At 45.0% G+C, this 18,125-nt stretch overlaps 2 protein-coding genes across 5 annotated transcripts in view; one reads left to right on the plus strand and one right to left on the minus strand.

Annotated features, from left to right (window-relative positions):
- LOC142450517 (protein nucleotidyltransferase YdiU-like) overlaps positions 1-13,646 on the minus strand; it is a 177,385-nt gene extending 163,739 nt beyond the window's left edge. The window contains exons 1-8 of one of the 3 annotated variants that reach the window (XR_012784948.1): positions 13,168-13,646; positions 11,450-11,568; positions 10,797-10,925; positions 4,894-4,958; positions 4,740-4,796; positions 4,557-4,655; positions 2,074-2,141; positions 927-1,014 (exon numbers count right to left, since the gene is read on the minus strand). Coding sequence is in view for 2 of the 3 variants with exons in the window: in XM_075552533.1 (XP_075408648.1) it covers positions 927-1,014; positions 2,074-2,141; positions 4,557-4,655; positions 4,740-4,796; positions 4,894-4,958; positions 10,797-10,925; positions 11,450-11,568; positions 13,168-13,414 (872 nt within the window). In the remaining variant the exon portion in view is untranslated. The remainder of the gene's footprint in view (positions 1-926; positions 1,015-2,073; positions 2,142-4,556; positions 4,656-4,739; positions 4,797-4,893; positions 4,959-10,796; positions 10,926-11,449; positions 11,569-13,167) is intronic. The other 2 variants (XM_075552533.1, XM_075552534.1) reach the window with 2 other exon arrangements.
- PDSS1 (decaprenyl diphosphate synthase subunit 1) overlaps positions 13,213-18,125 on the plus strand; it is a 53,719-nt gene continuing 48,806 nt past the window's right edge. Inside the window, exon 1 of one of the 2 annotated variants that reach the window (XM_075552536.1) lies at positions 13,213-13,483. Coding sequence is in view for 1 of the 2 variants with exons in the window: in XM_075552535.1 (XP_075408650.1) it covers positions 13,759-13,887 (129 nt within the window). In the remaining variant the exon portion in view is untranslated. Of the gene's footprint in view, positions 13,484-13,699; positions 13,888-18,125 lie in introns of those variants that run through there. The other variant, XM_075552535.1, reaches the window with a different exon arrangement.

An 18,125-nucleotide genomic window follows, 5' to 3' on the forward strand; every position in this document is an offset into this window, starting at 1 on the left:
GTGGGGGGGAGGAGGAGCCAGAGAGCCCCGACCTTCTCTCACAGAGCAGCTGGTGTGTTCAAACTCCTGACCTTGCAGTTAGCAGCCCAAGTCACTAATACACCACCAGAGCCCCAGAAAAAGTAAGACAGACTTTCGTAAGCTCCAGTGTTGGCAGACAACAAGCCAGCAGAGGAGGGCGAGAGTTGCACAGCCTGCCACAAAGGGGGATTTATTATTTTTGCTCCTTTGAAACAGCCTTTCCTCTGCCTCCCCCTAGAGATCTTCAGGAAGATGTACTCGGTTCCTAGTTTTTGTTTTCTTCCTATAGAAAGGGCTAAGTGTCACATCCCTATTAGCCAAGTGTGAAATAGATGGGAAAAATAGTCCAGGTAGGTAGAGGAGAGACAGGAGACAAAGCAGAACACAAGAGGTTCCAGAGTTCTGACTCTCTTGAGTCTGAAGAACGGGGGTGTTTACGTCACTCGCACCTAGATCTCTTGAGCAGCACGGAGGCCGTGAACTGCAATGGGGTTGCTTACCAGACTGTAAACTAGGATGTTTAAAAAATCTTGTGGGAACATTTCATTAGCTTTTAATTCCGTGTTTCGTTGGACTTTCTCAAGCTTCCCTAGTAGTCACTGAAAAAGGGACTACTGGGCCTTATGCTTCTTATTTTTCAATGGACTCATATATTCCAAAAATCAGACCATTGATGTTGCAGGAGTTCCTACTTGCCGTGTCCCTGGAGGGAAGGGTTTCCATTCTGAAGCAGTAATCTCAACAGAAGCAGACTGCCACAGCTTCCTCTCCAGGAGCAACTGGGGGGTTCAAACTGCTCACCTAAATCCCTAGCCATCGAATCACCAGGGCGCCCCGTAACTTCACCAGCATAGAAATGAGACTAGGTCCATCTTATCCTATTCACAAAAATGTAAATTTCAAACCTTAGTAAATCCAGTTCCCCATAATGAGCCAAAATCTCTAGTGATCCAATTCTGAACCATGATTTTGCAACACGCAGCACCACTGCACCTTAAAAAGAAAGCTTTATTTTAGCATGCAACTATTCGATAAGCTATGTGAATATAGCACAATGTGCTTTCCTAAAAGAGAAATTTTTATAATAAAAAAAGAAGTATAGTAATGGAGTTTCTCTGAAAAACAAAGAATCCGTGCTTTATAAAGTGTGCAGGGCTTTCTTCTCATGCTTTCTGCCTGAATCCGTTCGAATATTCGAAACCATAACCCTTCAGAAACACCAAGGCCACAACCTAGGTAAACCTTCCTTCCACCCATGACCCACTGCCTCAGCAACTGCTCCTCCTCCTGGCTACCTCAGAGGGGAGTCGTGAGCATAAGTTACAGTTGCCCTCCACTAGTGTAGCTAATTCAAAATTAACCTCTAAAAAGAAATGCTCAGATATGGTTTAACTTCTGCATGTACTGAACTGAAGAAATAAAACAACCCCATCATTGTGTGTTTTTAGCCTTCTATTGGCTTCTTCTCTCTTGGTTACAGACATTCTTAATACAATTCCTAAATGCAGTTGCTGCTGCTTGTAAGAAACATTGCGTTTGTATTTAGATGTTAAGATGCATTTTAGACCACGCTGGATGTGCATCACAAAGCAGCAGCTTCTGGTGTGCTGGCCCTGGCACTCCACCGACTCCCTCACTCACTCCCACTTCAGGGCCAGTGTTGATGCCATCCTCCTCTGCTCTGCACAGCCCACTGTCTCTTCCCAGCGGAAATCCTACCCAGACTTCTATACGAGGTCTGTTTCCCCTCCTCAACAAAGCTGAAGCGATCTCCCTTACACTGATTTCTGATACTTATTATTCATTGGCTCCTTGCTATTCGCCCTGACGACCTCACAATCTTAGCATAAGGTTTGTCAATGCTATAAGAAAATTGTGTGCTACTTAAAACCAGGACTGTGCGTATTTTGGACATGGTAAAGTATATTCTATATAGAATATTGTAGTGCTGAAATGACATCTTGAAGAACCACAGGTTCATTTTTTATTAGACTGCAAAGATGTCTAGTATCCAAGTTTAAGAACTTGTGTAAGTATTTTAAAAAGTATTACCTCGTTCTTTCACAATGTTTCCATCATAAAGCGGATCTCTCCATACATCATCATCACTTACAACTAGACTAAAAATAAGAGAAGAGTTAGGATCTCAATTCAAAGAGTTCAACTCTGAGTAATGCTATGCAATCTCTACTATTTGAGTGATTATGAAGAGAGCATGACACCCTCTCGCCTCCTCAGAATATTCATAGAAACATAGGTATACATATGCGAGTGTCAGTTAAAAAAGTATAGCTATAAAAGAAACTTGTCTTACATAAATAGAAATATCAAATTGTGAAGCTATTGTTTCTCAACACGTCTTCTATACATTCCTAAGGGGGGCACTTCCATCTCCTCTCTAACCTTCCCATGAAAAATACTGCATTCTTCAATTTATACCGAATCCTTCCGCCATAGCTCTCTGCTCTTCATCATCCTTCAAAGACTCCTACGCTCTTTGAATTTATGTCCACATGGCAGTTTCAGAACCCTTGAGGGACTCAAACTGTGCTCCTTTGAAACTCGCTGAGTGTGGGGAACAAAAAGAAGTCTGGAGGGACAAGAGCAAGCTGTAGTGTGGAAGGGGATGAGAATTCCCAGAGAAATTCTCTCTAGACAGTCCGTATTACTCTGGCAACTTTCCTCTTTTCTCATCAATGCAATTTTCTTAAAAATTCAGAACAAGTCCCTATGGTCTTTCTGGGTCCTTCAAGAAAATCTACTATGATGACTCTTCTACAATCTGCCTCAGAGAGTCGTTGTAACCTTCTGAGCTGCCCTCTCTGCTTGGAACGAACCAGCCCAGCATGGTCCCTCAGAAGACACTGCTTTGATTGGACTTTATTCTCTAGATTGTATCGTAGCTCCAAGACTCCTGCCCAGTTTTGGTTCATTCCAGAACACTGTCTTTGTTAGCTTCAGCATTGTTTAAAAGACTTGTAAATGCCAAGATGCTCACTTGCAATAGAAATGCCGAGCCATATGAGACCCGAGCTTCAGCAGCTCTCACATCATTGGTCATCCAGGATCTTCCTCCACCAGCATCTTAGATGTCGGCCACAGGTTCTTCATTCATTCAGCTCAACGGTCTCCCCCCTCTCTCTTAACCAATATTTGAGGTCTTCCTGACTTTTCTGAAAACACCTGATCCATCTATAAGCTGGCTTTATGGGTTTCATTAAAAATGTGATGTTAGCCCTGACCTCAATATCATTTTTGCCATGACACAAAAAAGTATTCTTTTTGTTTATTTGTTAAGCCAGCCAAATGAGACTCAGCAATTCCATTACGGAAGGATCTTGTCTGCAGCCATCCCCTGACTGTAGAGACGTGTTTAAATACATTTCATTTGTAACTAGCCCACAGTGTATAACCTGGAACCCTAATAGTGATGCTCTTTTAACTCTTTTTAAGTTAGCTGATCTATACATATAGATCTATATCAGCTAGCAAAAAGATATATGGATATATATCTCAAGAACACCATCTTTATGGAGTTGCTAATATAATAGCAAACTGAAGCCAAAACCACTGGCATCAAATCAATTCCCACTCACAGCCACCATTCTGACAGAGGACTGCTGGATCGGATTCCCATGGCTTAATGGAAACAGATCTTTATAGAACTAGACTGCCACATCTTTCTCCTACAGAGTTGCCAGTGGGTTCGAACCTCCAACATTTTGCTTAGCAGCTGAGCACTTAAAGCACTGCATCACCAGAGCTCCTAAGAGAATAGCTGCTCCTTAATTTCCTCGACCCAGACACCATGCTGAGCATGTTGCATCCCAGATAAGCTGTACAACAAGGGATATGTGTTGTACAGGAAGTTGCCAGGTGACACGTCATTGCAGTTGACCCTTGAACAACAAGAGCTTCAACTGAGTAGGTCCACTCAGAGTCAGATGCTTTTCAATAAATGGTAAGAGCATTGGATTTTTCCTTTGAGAGCCAGTGCCAGGTGACCAGGAAGAAGGCACAGAAGCGGTGCCAGAAAACAGGTTGGCATCAGGCCCTCCGCAGAAGGGTTCAGAGTGCCCAGAGCAGCTTTTCACTTCTCTTACGACATGACTGATGATGAAACGAAATCAAACCGTGGAAGCAGGATTTCTAGAGGAATTTTAAAAGTCAGACAGAAATTACTATGCATTTCTATCTGACACTAAAACCTTGGTGCTCATGAACTTTCAACAAAATTAACAATTTCCCCATTAATTCATCATTGAAATATATAAGGGGAAAAATGAAATTAAATAAAGGCATTAATAAACACAACACAATCACACTACCTCTCGTTTTTCCATAACCCAGAAGCATTGTTCCAATGGAATTAAAGAACCAGTCTATTACAGTCACTCAGCTATCAAGAAGTACCTGAAACTATGAGAACTCATTGAAAAGAGAAAAGTTCGTCTTGTTAGTGCTCCATGCACTGCTCCATTCCTGGTGATGATATGATCCAGTTAGGGAGGGTCGAGGGAGGAGAAACAAACTACCTGGCCGCTCTGCTGGTTGGAATTCCGAGGTAGTGCAGCGCCTCACTGCACAGAAACTCTCTCACTGAAGAACGGAGGACAGCCCTGCCGTCCCCGTTTCTACGGAAAACGATCAAAGACGTTCATTTGCAACCAAGCCCTTATCGGTAGATGTGGTGAAGGACAGAACAAAACAGACTGTACCTGGAGTACGGGGTCCTTCCTGAGCCTTTTAGCTGAAGTTCCCATTGTTCACCGTGCCTTCAAAGCAAAAGAAACGAATGCAGTCAAACAGCGCAGGGGAAAGTTCAGGTTACTGTTTAAGAGAAAAGCTATTAGGCAAGAAAGGCCGTGGTACCTGTTCAGATAAACGCCAATAAGGTGAGCTCTTCCATCCCCAAGTTGATCTGCCCATGTTCCAAACTGAAGGGAGAAGGGTCAGTGATTAGTGTGACCCTCCCCCCCCGGCTCATTATGCATACACAATATACAATCATGACTATACTCATACTGGTACCAAACTTTTCTGTTAAAATTTCTTTGCTGTTATTCATATCTCAGCTATGCCACTTAGAAGCTGTGGAGATTTATGTGAATTCTTAGTATCACTAAAACTGGGTCTTATCTCCCTTAAAGGAGATAGTCCTTACCAGATGTTTGAAAAAGTAAGTGCTAACCAACATATGTAAAATGCCTTATCCTCTGCCTGACCTGCACTAAGTGCCCAACAGCTAGTTATTATTACCAATAACCTAGATGTTGTTTCTTTCTCAACATAGATACTATTTCCACCAGAAAGTTTTTCTGAGTTCCTGGGACGGAGAAGGGTGGTCCTCAGTTCCCATAGCTCCTGTATTTTCCCCTATCATAACCCTGATAATCATGGACTCTGTAATTTACCTATCTCCTTCCCTTGGGCATGGGAGTCCCTGGGTGGTAATGATCAATGCACTCAGTTCTGATCTAAAGGTTGGCAGTTGGATCCACTCAGAGGGACCTCAGAAGAAAAGCTTAGTAATCTACTTTTAAAAAATCAGCGTGTTGAAAACCCGATGGCGCACATTTCTACAATGATACACAGGGAATCACCAGAAGCTGGGTAAGATGGAAACTGGTTCACTAGGGCTGTAGCAATTTGAGGTAAGGGAATAGGCCTCATACACCATTCTAGCTCCTGACATAAAGCAAACCTGCCCCAAAAGTGCTTAACATATATGATCGGCGCACACTGGAGCAGATGAAGGGGGAGGAGGAGAGAGTGGAGCACATCCTGGTCCACCAGGCCCTGAGGACGATGACCCCAATTAGAGCAGCCAGTCCATAGGGAGGACCACATGGCCAGACCCACTATAAGACATGACGTCCTTCACTGACCCATGGCCCTGCGGGGGACAGCACCAGACACACAGTGTGGGAATTGCGCCTGACCTGATCCTGCCACGCCGAGGCAAAGCACTGGGGAGTGCAGCGGAACAGCAAGGGAATGGAGCAGCAAGGTCCCCCGGGGATGCTGAAGGTGGACTTTGGGGCCATGGCATGATGCCCCAACAGATTAGGCTGGAAAACACTTCTAAAGGCCAACAAACAATTCTTGAACTAACTACAAGCTTTTCTTTGTGTTTTGTTCTTTGTCAGTGGTTTGTTGTTGTTGTGTTGTATGTTGTTGCTTGGTTTTGTGCATGTTATAATCTCTGCAGGTCTGTCTAAATAAGATAGGCTGGATGAACCAGCTGGAGGAAAAACAACAGGACTGACAGTTCCAGGGGGAAATGGAATAGGGGGAGGTGAGGGGTAAGGAAGTGGTGTTAACAAACCCAGGGACAAGGGAACAACAAGTGAACCAAATTGGTGGTGAGGTGGGTGTGGCAGGCCTGGTAGGGCATGATCAAGGGTAAGGTAACGAAGAGGTATTACTGAAACCCAGGTGGGGACGGAGCATGATAGTGGGCCAGGAGGAAAGTCAAAGGAAATGGAGGAAAGAGCTGGAAGGCAAAGGGCATTTGTAGAGGTCTAGACAAAGACATGTACATGCAAATATATGTATGAGGATGGGGAAATAGATCTATGTGCCTATATTTATAGGTTTAGTATTAAGGTGGCGGAAGGACATTGGGCCTCTACTCAAGTACTCCCTCAATGCAAGAATACTTTCTTCTATTAAATTGGCATTCTATGATGCTCACCCTCCCGACACAACCACTGAAGACAAAGTGGGTAAATAAGCAAATGTGGTGAAGAAAGCTGATGGTGCCCAGCTATCAAAAGATATAGCGTCTGGGGTCTTAAAGGCTTGAAGATAAACAAGCGGCCATCTAGCTCAGAAGCAACAAAGCCCACATGGAAGAACACACCAGCCTGTGTGATCACATGGTTCTGAAGGGATCAGTTATGAGGCATCAAAGAACAAAAAATCATATTATTGGGTACACACCTCCATGATACGATCACTGAGGACAAACGGGTGCATAAGCAAATGTGGCAAAGGAAGCTGATGGTGGCCAGCTATCAAAAGGGATAGTGTCTGGGGTCTTAAAAGCTTGAAAGTAAACAAGCAGCCACCTAGCTCAGAAGCAACAAAGCCCACATGGAAGAAGCACACCAGCCTGTGCGATCACGAGGTGTCAAAGGGATCAGATATAAGGCATCATCAGAACAAAAAAAAATCTTACCAGAGTGAATGAAGGGGGAACTGCAGAATGGAGACCCAAAGCCCATTTTTCAGCTACTGGAGATCCCCTTGCATAGGGGTCTAGGGGAGATGAGTCAGTCAGGATGCGATGTAGCACCGATAAAGAATACAGCTTTCCTCCAGTTCCTAAATGCTTCCTCCCCCTCAACTATCATGATCCGAATTCTACCTTGCAAGTCTGGATAGAACAGAGGATGTACACTGGTGCAGATAGGAGCTGGAGGCACAGGGAATCCAGGGTGGATGATACCTTCAGGACCAGGGGTGTGAGGGGTGATACTGGGAGGGTAGAGGGAGAGTGGGTTGGAAAGAGGGAACCGATTACAAGGATCTACATGTGACCTCCTCCCTGGGGCACGGATCAGAAAAGGGGGAGAAGGGAGATGTCAGATAGGGAAAGATATGACAAAATAATAATTTATAAATTATCAAAGGCTCATGAGGGCGAGCGAGGAGGGAGGGGGAAAAAAAGGAGAACCTGATGCAAAGGGCTTAAGTGGGGAGCAAATGTTTTGAGAATGATGAGGGCAGTGAATGTACAGATGTGCTTTACACAATTGATGTATGTATGTATGGATTGTGATAAGAGTTGTATGAGCCCCTAATAAAACGTTTTTAAAAAGTGCTTAAGATTGTTTTTGCAAGCCCAAGGTTTGCATTTATGACTTAACAGGAAATGTGAATTATGACATAAAATGCCTTGCAATAAATTAAACTCTTATGGGTGATGGCTTATTGAACCATGAAATCCTTGCATTTGAGAGCTAAAAAGATCATAAAGATCATGTAGCCTAGATGTTTCCAAGCTGTTTCATGGTTTAGAAAAGCATTAAAGTTACTTCTAAGAAACCCACAAACAAAAACTAAAGTTTTTATATATTTTTTTTATTATTTTTTTTAGAAAATAAACATATTTAGTTAAATTAAGTTGGGTAAATTTCTTTGCCGCCATATTTTCAGAACTCCTGGCATGAACTTGGTCAATTTCACACTTTAAGTAAAGAAACTGAGGTTCAAGTTTATCCCAGAAGACTATCCTTTTCAATTCTATTCATGTTTATTACAATACTTATTTTTTTATAAACAGTTTAATTGGGACACAATCCACATGCTGTCCAATTCAATATTTCAGATTATGCTTTGCTTCCCACCCCCCCCCAAATAATTTATAGGACATAATGCAGACAGCATACCATTTAGTAGTTTAGTCATGTCAAGCAGTGTTGGAATCATGACCATAGTCCATTTCAACACATTTTCTTCGTTTGTGTACTCCTTCATATCAACTCCCCATTCCCCCTCCCCAACCCGCCATACCCCCCATGAACGCTTATTCCAGTTAATGTCTCTAGAGACTCACGTAGCCTGGGTTTCATATACCAAAAAACATAGAAAAATACACTACAGAGTCAAGAACACTACCAACAATAACAAAATATAGCATAGATCAGCCCAGATCTGGAAAACAAACAAAAAATATTAAAAACCAGACCAAGCCCAGAGTGTATCAAAAGGGAGTTCACATGACAGGCTTTAACCATTCAAGTCAGATTTATTATTTTACTCTACTATAATCGTCTCTCCAAGGCTCTCTGCCTGATAGCCAGGCGATCCTCATCTCTCACTGTGGTCCGAGGGGACTCACCGGAGCCTTATTCCCTGTGTGCATCCTGGAACTGTATCTTGGGCTCTCACTGTCACCCACAGCCTTCTGCGCACCAGAATTTCGCTATTTCAACTGTGATACCATTCCCTCCTTCAGATTTGGATGATCTCTTTTACAGTCCCTGGGTCACAGATTTGGTGTGCTTCTTCCATGTGGGCCCAGTTGACATCTCTCGTAGATGGCTGCTTGTTTGAAAACAAGCCTCTCTTAGTCCGCAGTCACTGTTCTTCCTGATAGTCAAGAACCATCTGATTTCTGCACCACACTGTGCTGTGCCCCATATCTGCCATGTTTTCTCCATGAGTGTGCCATCAAGGCGGCGAAGGACCTCAGAACTAATCGTTCTTAGATTGGAGCTAGGATTAAGCGCAAACCCCAAATCCATTCCTACATCTCTTTTCTATCTAGTTCACCTGAGAGCTGGCTTTGTTATTTTATGGGAGAGAATCTTATAGATCATCTTCCTGGAACATAAGCTCCTTTTGTTCATAGTTATCATGTGACGTACTTAGAATTGAGAAAGGGAGATTATACAAGTGTAGGCTAACTACAAATTGTAACAGATGTATTAATGACTTGAGCAGATCAAGTCCTTATGTGCCTGGATTATACTTTGCTTCTTGACCCAAGAAACTTGAATGGGTTGGAAAGGGGGAACCAATTACAAGGATCTGCATGTGACCTCCTCCCTAGGGACAGACAACAGAGAAGGGGGTGAAGGGAGACGCCAGATAGGGCAAGATATGACAAAATAATAATCTACAAATTCTCAAGGGCTCATGAGGGAGGGGGGAACGGGCAGGGAGGGGAAAAAAAGAGGACCTGATGCAAAGGGCTTAAGTGGAGAGCAAATGCTTTGAAAATGATTAGGGCAAAGAATGTACGGATGTGCTTTATACAATTGATGTATGTATATGTATGGATTGTGATAAGAGTTGTATGAGCCCCTAATAAAATGTTTAAATAAATAAAATCTTAAATGAATTAACCCAACAAACTGGAGCCTGATGTTGAGAACAATTATTATGTATAATCACCAATGTTGACTTTTCATATATTTCCTAATATTATCTTTGTACTTCCAAGTTTACTACTTGTCCTTCTAAAATTTAATCCAGAGTAAACTAGTATTACTAAAACAACCAGAAGGGTTAAATTAATATCATCTATCTCTCAGGAAAGTCACTACCCCATTTCCTTTATCTTGTCTCTCTTTCTTTCTCTTTCAGTTAAACACGATGCCCTGAATTTGCTTTATTTCTAGAACGTGGCATAACAGCTCCCCAATTTCCCCAGCATACTTAAGTTTCCCAATGAATCTTTATGGACTGCCTTTCCAACAGTGTTACAATTTAGTTCCACAGCTCCAAACCCAAACCAAACTCACTGTTGTGGAGTCAATGTTAACTCATAGTGACCCTCGGTGGATTTCCACAGTTACCAGTGGACACTGTAACAGTTTATGCAAGTAGAAAGCCCAGTCTTTCTCCCAAGGAGTTGCTGGTGGTTTCAAATTGCCAACCATGCAGATCACAGCCCAATGCATAACCCCTCCACCATTGGTAAATCCTAATCTATTGGCCCCGCTCAACTTTTATATTATGTATTTGATTTTGCATCTTCCCCATGCCTAAATCGTCATTGAATTCTCTAGCAATAATTCAGAATTTATATTTGTGCTGCCCTATTCGCTCAACTCAGTTATAAAGAACACATAGGTTCTACCTTTATCCCAACAACAACAAAAAAATACCAATTCATCTATAAGCCTTTATAATGAAACATCATTCTAGCACCATCTTACTGAAGCCTCAGTATTCTAGTGTTAGAGATATTAATATAAAACAACTTTTTTAATACCAAGTTAGAAATTCCACCAAATAGCTATAAGTGATGCTACTCTTACCTGATGGCCACCATATCTGTGAGCCAATGGGACGAATCCAAATATTATCTTTTCACCACTAACAAGCTGAATGAAATCATCTGTTTCTGAGACAGATAAGTCAAGGTCCAGAATATCTTCTAGAACTTCCTGAAGTAGAAGGAAAAAAGACCTTACAAATATCAGTCATTCTTTAGTAATGTTCAAGCAAAGAGGATCATGAAAAATTTAAAAGAAAAACTTCTTCTAAATTTGTATTACCACTATTTTCTCATAAGAGATAAGAATTTTTTACAAAATGGAATGTCCCGTTTTTTTTAACCACAAATCATTTCTTATCATCAAAGAACAACTCAGAATTTATTCTACACACCAAAAAAAAAAAAAATCCTAAGTTACCTACAATGAGAACTTAACACATTTATTCTTTTTAGACCAAAGTGGCTTTCGCTGGTAACGTGAAGACGAAAGCGAGGGAGGGCTACGTTGCAGGGGGGAGTGTCAAAGATGGCCTGTGTGACTGACGGGTTCCAAGAATCTGAATTTCGTCCATGTATCATCGATCAACAGAATGACCATACTCACTCTGAAAAATATACTTGAATATTTTCTACACAAAGGTTGTAATAAGTTATATATTTGCACTGTAAAAAAACAAAAAAGTAAAGCCTAACCTTTGAAACAGCTACAAGACGTACTCTTGATTTGAAAGGCGTAGGGAAGGCAACGGAAAAAACACAGTTGTTCACTTTACGAACATAATTTTCTTTAACAGGATCAACTGGCAACACCGCTGACAAGAAAAAATATATACTCTTCTTAAAATTCTCATTTATTGAATTTGAACATTAATATTCCTTTAAGTGATTCCTGTTCTTCAAGAAAATACATTTAAACCATTATTTCTTTATAACTTTATTCTTTAAAAGCTATCTAATAATCTGCAACAATACCTAGGAAAAATTCATATAATATACTATATGAGGATGGGAGATGGAAAGTTTTAAACATTAAGATAGATACTCTGTCGCCCAGGTGGTGTAGTGCTTATGCATTAGTCTGCTAACCACAAGATAGATACTCTGTCTTTAAAAGTTTTTCACTACTCTCCAGCCCCAGGGGGATGAACAGAAACGTGGGTGAAGGGAGATAGCGGTGGTGTAAGCTATGAAAACATTAATAATTTATAATTTGTCAAGAGGTCACAAGTGTAGGAGGGGGTGGAGGAAAGATAAAAAGAGAACCTGACACCAAGGGCTCAAAGTGTTTTGAAAATTATGCAGCAGCGTATGTACAAATATGTTGATACAATTGATGTATGGAATGTTAAAGAGGGAACCGATTACAAGGAGCTGGACTCACGGGGAATCCAGGGCAGATGATACCTTCAGGACCAGGGGTGTGAGTGGCGATCCTGGGAGGGTAGAGGGTGAGTGGGTTGGAAAGGGGGAACCGATTACAAGGATCTACATGTGACCTCCTCCCTGGGGGACGGGCAACAGAAAAGGGGGTGAAAGGAGACGCCGGACAGGGCAAGATATGACAAAATAATAATTTATAAATTATCAAGGGCTCATGAGGGAGGGGGGAGCGGGGAGAGAGGGGGAAAAAAGAGGACCTGGTGCAAAGGGTTTAAGTGGAGAGCAAATGCTTTGAAAATGATGAGGGCAAAGAATGTACAGATGTGCTTTATACAATTGATGTATGTATGGATTGTGATAAGAGTTGTATGAATCCCTAATAAAATGGTTTTTTTTAAGTTGTAAGAGCCCTATTAAAATGATTTTTTTGTTTTTCACTCCTAAGAGACACTAGGATATATAAAACACAAACTAAAAAACAAAACAAAAAAACACCACCGCCACCAAGTCAATTCCAACTCAGCAACCGTATGACAGACCCTCGGGTTCACCAGTCCGTCTGCAGAGCTTTACGGCATCCGGCCGCCTCCCCTCCCTCGTGCCTTGCAGCTGATGGGCTTCAAGCAGCCCAGCTGGAAGGCACCCTGCCCAGGCCCCTGCTCCGGCAGAACTAGGGAGCACAGGGAATTGCACTCCTCTATTGGCTGACCCCTTTCTCCCATTACAGTGAGTTTTCTTGGGACCTTTTATTTCTATTTCCAGATGCTTACACTGTCCCCCAGTGGACTGTTTAATCACATCAGAGACTTCTGCTAGACATGCAGTCGCTCATAACTGTCATCCGAACTACAGAAAGGCCCTTCTGGCCCCTGGCCCGCCATTCCCGTTAATCCCCTCCCCCCCCCCCCCCCAGTAGCTCTCGGGTTGGCTACAAGGAGGTTCGACGTGACTGAACAGTGCACCTTTCACACCGTGCAGCGCACTCCACAGCGGGTCCCCATCCGCGGTTACCCAATTGCCACGCAATATACCTATCGTGTTTTCAGGGGCCAGAGTCCAGCAATCCAAAGTGGAGGCTAACGTGGCTTTCTTTTCGCAGGAGCCCCGATCCCGGTTGGACTTGTTATGGGAAAGATGGGCACAACTGGCACTTCCTTCAAAGACGGATTGCAACCGGCGGCCGGTCATGGCGTGCCCGGCTACACCCAAGATCAAGAGACAAAGGAAGCGTAGCCTGCGGATTAAGGAGCAGGGCGGAGACCCGGTTCTGGGGCTCATTCTGCGGCCCGAAGCAGCACAACCACAGGGCGTCCGTGGCGGGGCCTCTGACACGCGGTGACCCCAAAGGTATCGTTGTGCCCTCGCCGCGCGGGGGCGCTCCGGGAGCGCCTCCCGGCTCGAGCAGAGCGCCGGCCGCCGCCGCCCCCCGGCTCCCGGGCCCGGAGGGCGCGCGGGGTTCCGTTAGGCGGGCGGCTCGCCCGGCCCCGGAGGGACGCCGGGGGAGGGACACCGGTGGGGCCGAAGCGCTTCCTGTGGCAGGTTTCCGATTCCGGGTCCGGGAGGAGGGCCGCCGGGGCCAGAGGCGGAGCCGCCGCCGCTGCCGCGACTTTCGGACTCGAACCATGTCCTCGCGCTGGTGGCGGTGGCGGCACGGCGGCTCTTGGAGGCTCGCGGCGCGGGGCGCGGGGTCCGGCTGCTCGGGCCGGCCGGGGTCGCCCCGGACGCGCCCCTCGCCCGGCGCCCGCACGCAGGTGAGGCCGGAGCGCGCGCCGCGGCCGGGGCGCAGAGGTCACGGCGCCAATGACAGCGGCGCCGCCGAATGAATGGGAGCGAGCGAGCCGCGCGGGACCCACGGGAGGGCACCGGGCTTGGGCGCATGGCGCCGCGGAGCTCAGCGGAGCTGGGGCCGGGGGTGGCCCGGTGCCCGGCATGGGGTAGGAGCGCGCTGTGCGACGGGTGGGGTCGCCTCGCCGCGTTCTCCGGAGGCCGGGGCTGCCCACGTGGAGGTGCCGAGCAGTGCCCTGGGGGAAGTGGGCGCTCTTGAGGTTTGAAAAGGAAGCCCTAAGGAGCAGAGTTCATTGGAAGCCCAAGCGTGTTCGGTTTGTCTCCAAGGAGTGGGGACAAGTCGCCAGGTCCATAGCGGACTTCAGAGGACGGAACTTACCTGGCGCATTAGAGGAACTACAAAACACACACACACGCACGCACGCACGCACGCTGTTCGGAGAGTTCAAAAGTACAGAGAATTAAACTGGCCTCGGAAAAAGGTCTTGTGGGGACTGTAGGACCAAGGCTCAAGGTGGCCTATGTTTTCCTGGATCAGCACTTGCTTAAAAGACAGAAAGCATAGTATTACCTGATTGGGTTAGAAGCAGAAAAGAGAGGAGGAAGGGAGGGGGAAGGGAGGCTTGGGGTTATCTTTAATTTGAGCGAAGCCAAGTCTGAATCTCAGCAAAAACGATGATAGCTATCCTCTACTGCCTTCCACACTTTAGCCTCAGTCGCCCATTTCAGTCCATTAAATGGCAAGGAAAACCGATGTTCTGAGTTCTGTTCTGTGTCGTGATGGAGCCCATCTGGTGAAGATGACTGCTCCAAATCCATGGGCCCAGGAGGCTCCTCGGGGACATCTCTCTTATTGGTGTTGAGCTTTCCCCTTTAATTCTTGTTGGTTTGGGGTGCATTTGAATTTAAGGCGCCCTTATTTCCATCCAATGTGGTGCACTGCACATGTTCACATACCTGTCAAACACCACTTTCCGTTTTGAAATGGGAGAATCCTACCACATCTAACTGTGAAAATATTGCTGCAGAATCATTAGGAACCTTTATTAAATGAAGATGTCAAAATGTCAAGCTATTGTTCCTCCACACATCATCTGTCTGGGCCTATCATCTCTGCCTGACCGCAGTGTTTCCGTCTGTTTAACTCTTCTCTAAATAATTCTGTACATTGCGATTTTTACCATATCAGAACAGCAATTTTGGCATCCCCAAGGCACTCACGCTGTCTTCCTTTTTGTGTTCTTTGAGTTTGGGGGAACAAAAATAAATCTAAAGAGGCAAAATCAGGACTGTAGGGTAGAGAGGTTAAGACTTGCCAATGAAGTTCTCATAGGACAGCCCGTGCTGCCCTTCAAGAAGAAGCTAGTGAATTGTGCTGGCAAGCGTTGGGGATGGGGGCCTCCTCAGGACAGTTTTCCTGGCCTTTTTCTCACTGATGCAGTTTTCCATTTTCATAAAATTATTCCATACTAGGTGCCTGTGGCTTGTGTCAAGATTACCACTTTGGAATTCCAAAAACCGTCACCATGACCTTTTGAGCTGCCTTTTTGCCTTGAACTCAACTTTGAGGTCTTCCCACCCTCCTCAAAACCAAAAAAAGTCCCTGTGGTTGTACCACTTCCCACTCTGAGTGACCCTGTCACCCTTGAGTTTCCCAGACTGTAAATCTTAGGGAGAAGAAAGCCTCCCCTTTCTCTGTTGAGCTTTCTCTTTTGTGGTTAGCTGCCCAAGGTTAACCCACTGCCACAAGGACTCCCCGAAGTCGTCCTAAAATGCTGTCTTCATCTGAAGCGTGTTTTATTGTAGGGCAGCCATTCCCATAAATTTGTGGCAAAGCTTCCATGACTTGGGAAGATAGCGCCACCTTGAGTTTTGTGAAGAATTGCATGTTAGCGCTGACCTCAAAGTCATTCTTCCCCCAGGGCACAGATGTGTATCTTTTCATCTGTTTCTTTCAAGGCAGCCTAAGGAGACACATTATGGAGAGATCTAATCTGCAGCCATCCACTGATCACAGACTCCTGCTTAAACACACACAGAAACTTACACATATATGAAGTGTTAGCGATACTTTTCCACTTAGGGTCATACACATGTCTGCTTTGTACCAATGTTGGTGCGTGTCATTTAAAGCAGACATTGGGAGGGAGGGAGGCAGCTGCTCACTGGACAGCCTCGCTATCCTTGGGGGTGTTGTGAGTTTAGTTCCGGCTCCACCGCAATAAAGCGAGTCGCACACTACGGGGAGTTCCATATGTTTCTGGTTTCCCAAGGCATGTGAAAGTAATGCTTACTCTGTGCACATGCAAGTAGCATTATGAAAAGGTGTGACATTACGAGGCTTATCAAGTTGTGACACAGAGACATGTACTTAGCCCATGCTGTTGGCAAAATGGCACTGAGGAGACTTGCTTGACAGAGGGTAACCATAAACCTTCAGTGGCTAAAACCATGCAGTGTTGACGAAGCACTGTCGGGCCTGTAACCTGTTTAGAATGTGAAACATCCCTGAGAAAGAATGTAGGGAGACGGTGCGAAGGGTGTCAGAAAGGTAGGCTCAACTCAGACCCACTTCGGCCCTGTCCTGGAGGCAGTGGGCATGTCCACCATGTGATGCCACTAGATCCTGTCCTTCCTTCGACGCTCCTTTTCTTGATTGCGTGCACACGATGCATTGTCTTTCTCAGCACAGGGATACACACCGATGACTTCCATGTCTGCCACGGTGACCGCACAGAGATCTTAATGACAAACCCACCCTAATGTACTTCTGTTTGTGTGTCAGTGATTTTTTTCATGAGCAATTAGTCCACGTAGCCGTCTCGTGTCTGCGTCTGACATGTGCTTTGGTTACTTGGAGCCTCTCGAGGCCTTTTATTCTGGTCTTCAGGGAAGAAAAGGACCAACAACACAACCACCCTGGCTTTCCAGCTCAGTCCACCTGGGCTTCTCCTCTGGGAGCTAACAGATCTTGTCAGAGGACAGAAACCAGTGCGCGTGTCAGATCGCATTTGGGGAGGCAAGGTGGGCAGTGATGGTCACAGCTTCTTGGAAATATGGCCATTGTTTTTGCTGATCACGGTAGACCCAAAAAACGAAACCCAAGCCCACTGCCACTGAGTTAATGCTGACTCGTGGCGTTCTTACAGGACAGGGTAGAACTGCTGTCTGTAGATTTCAGTCATAGAAAGCCTTTTTTTCTCTCCCTCGGAGTGGCTGGTGGTTTAGAACTGCTGACCTTGTGATTAGTGGTGTAACACATAACCACTATACCACCAGGCCTCCTGGCACATCACAGGTGCTACAAATTCGTTTCTCACCACTCCCATTTATTACTCTGTTGCTCTACTGAGTGCCCGTAACCCCACTGTAGAAAGCACTGGCCTGGCCATGCTTCCAAAAGGAGATGATCCACACTACAACAGCAGCAAAAACTACAGTCATCAAATGGATCCCAGCTCTTGGTGGCGCTGTAAGGACAGGCTAGAGCTGTCCCTGTTGATTTCAGAGTAACTTTTCAAAAAAAAATCATTTTAAATCTTACAGCATTTCATACATCGAATGTATCAAGCATATTTGTCATATGTTGCCATCATTATTTCCAAAACATTTTCTACTTGAGCCTTTGGTATCAGCTCCTCTTGCCCCCCACCCTCATGAATCCTTGATCAATTATGTATTGTTATTCTTTCATTTCTTACACTTTTTGTTGTCTCCCTTCACCCACATTTCTGTTATTTGTCCCCTGGGGGAGGGGACCTATGTATTGAACCTTGTGATGGGATCCCCGTCTCCCCTTTCCCTCTCCCCAACCATCCCCCTACCTTCATGATCTCTCTGCTCCCACTGCTGTTCCTGGGCTTTGACCTGTCCTGAATTCCATGTGTCGAGAGCTCGTATCTGTACCAGATTTGTAAGGTAGAACTGGGTCATGGTGGGGGGGGGGGGGCACGTGCAGGAGCTAGAGGAATGATGTGTGATTCGTTGGCACTATACTACACCTTGGTTGAATCATTCCTTCTTTATAGTTCTTCTGTGAGGGGATATCCAATTGTCTACAGGTAGGGTTTGGGTCTGTACTCCAATTCCCCTCGTTCATCGATTTAATTGTTTGTTTTGGATCTTTTGATACCTGATCCCATCGACACCATGATCACACAGACTGGTGTTCTTCCATGTGGGCTTATTTGCTTCCCTGCTGGAT

The sequence above is a fragment of the Tenrec ecaudatus genome, chromosome 6, assembly GCF_050624435.1.
Source record: "Tenrec ecaudatus isolate mTenEca1 chromosome 6, mTenEca1.hap1, whole genome shotgun sequence".
Taxonomy (NCBI): Eukaryota; Metazoa; Chordata; class Mammalia; order Afrosoricida; family Tenrecidae; genus Tenrec; species Tenrec ecaudatus.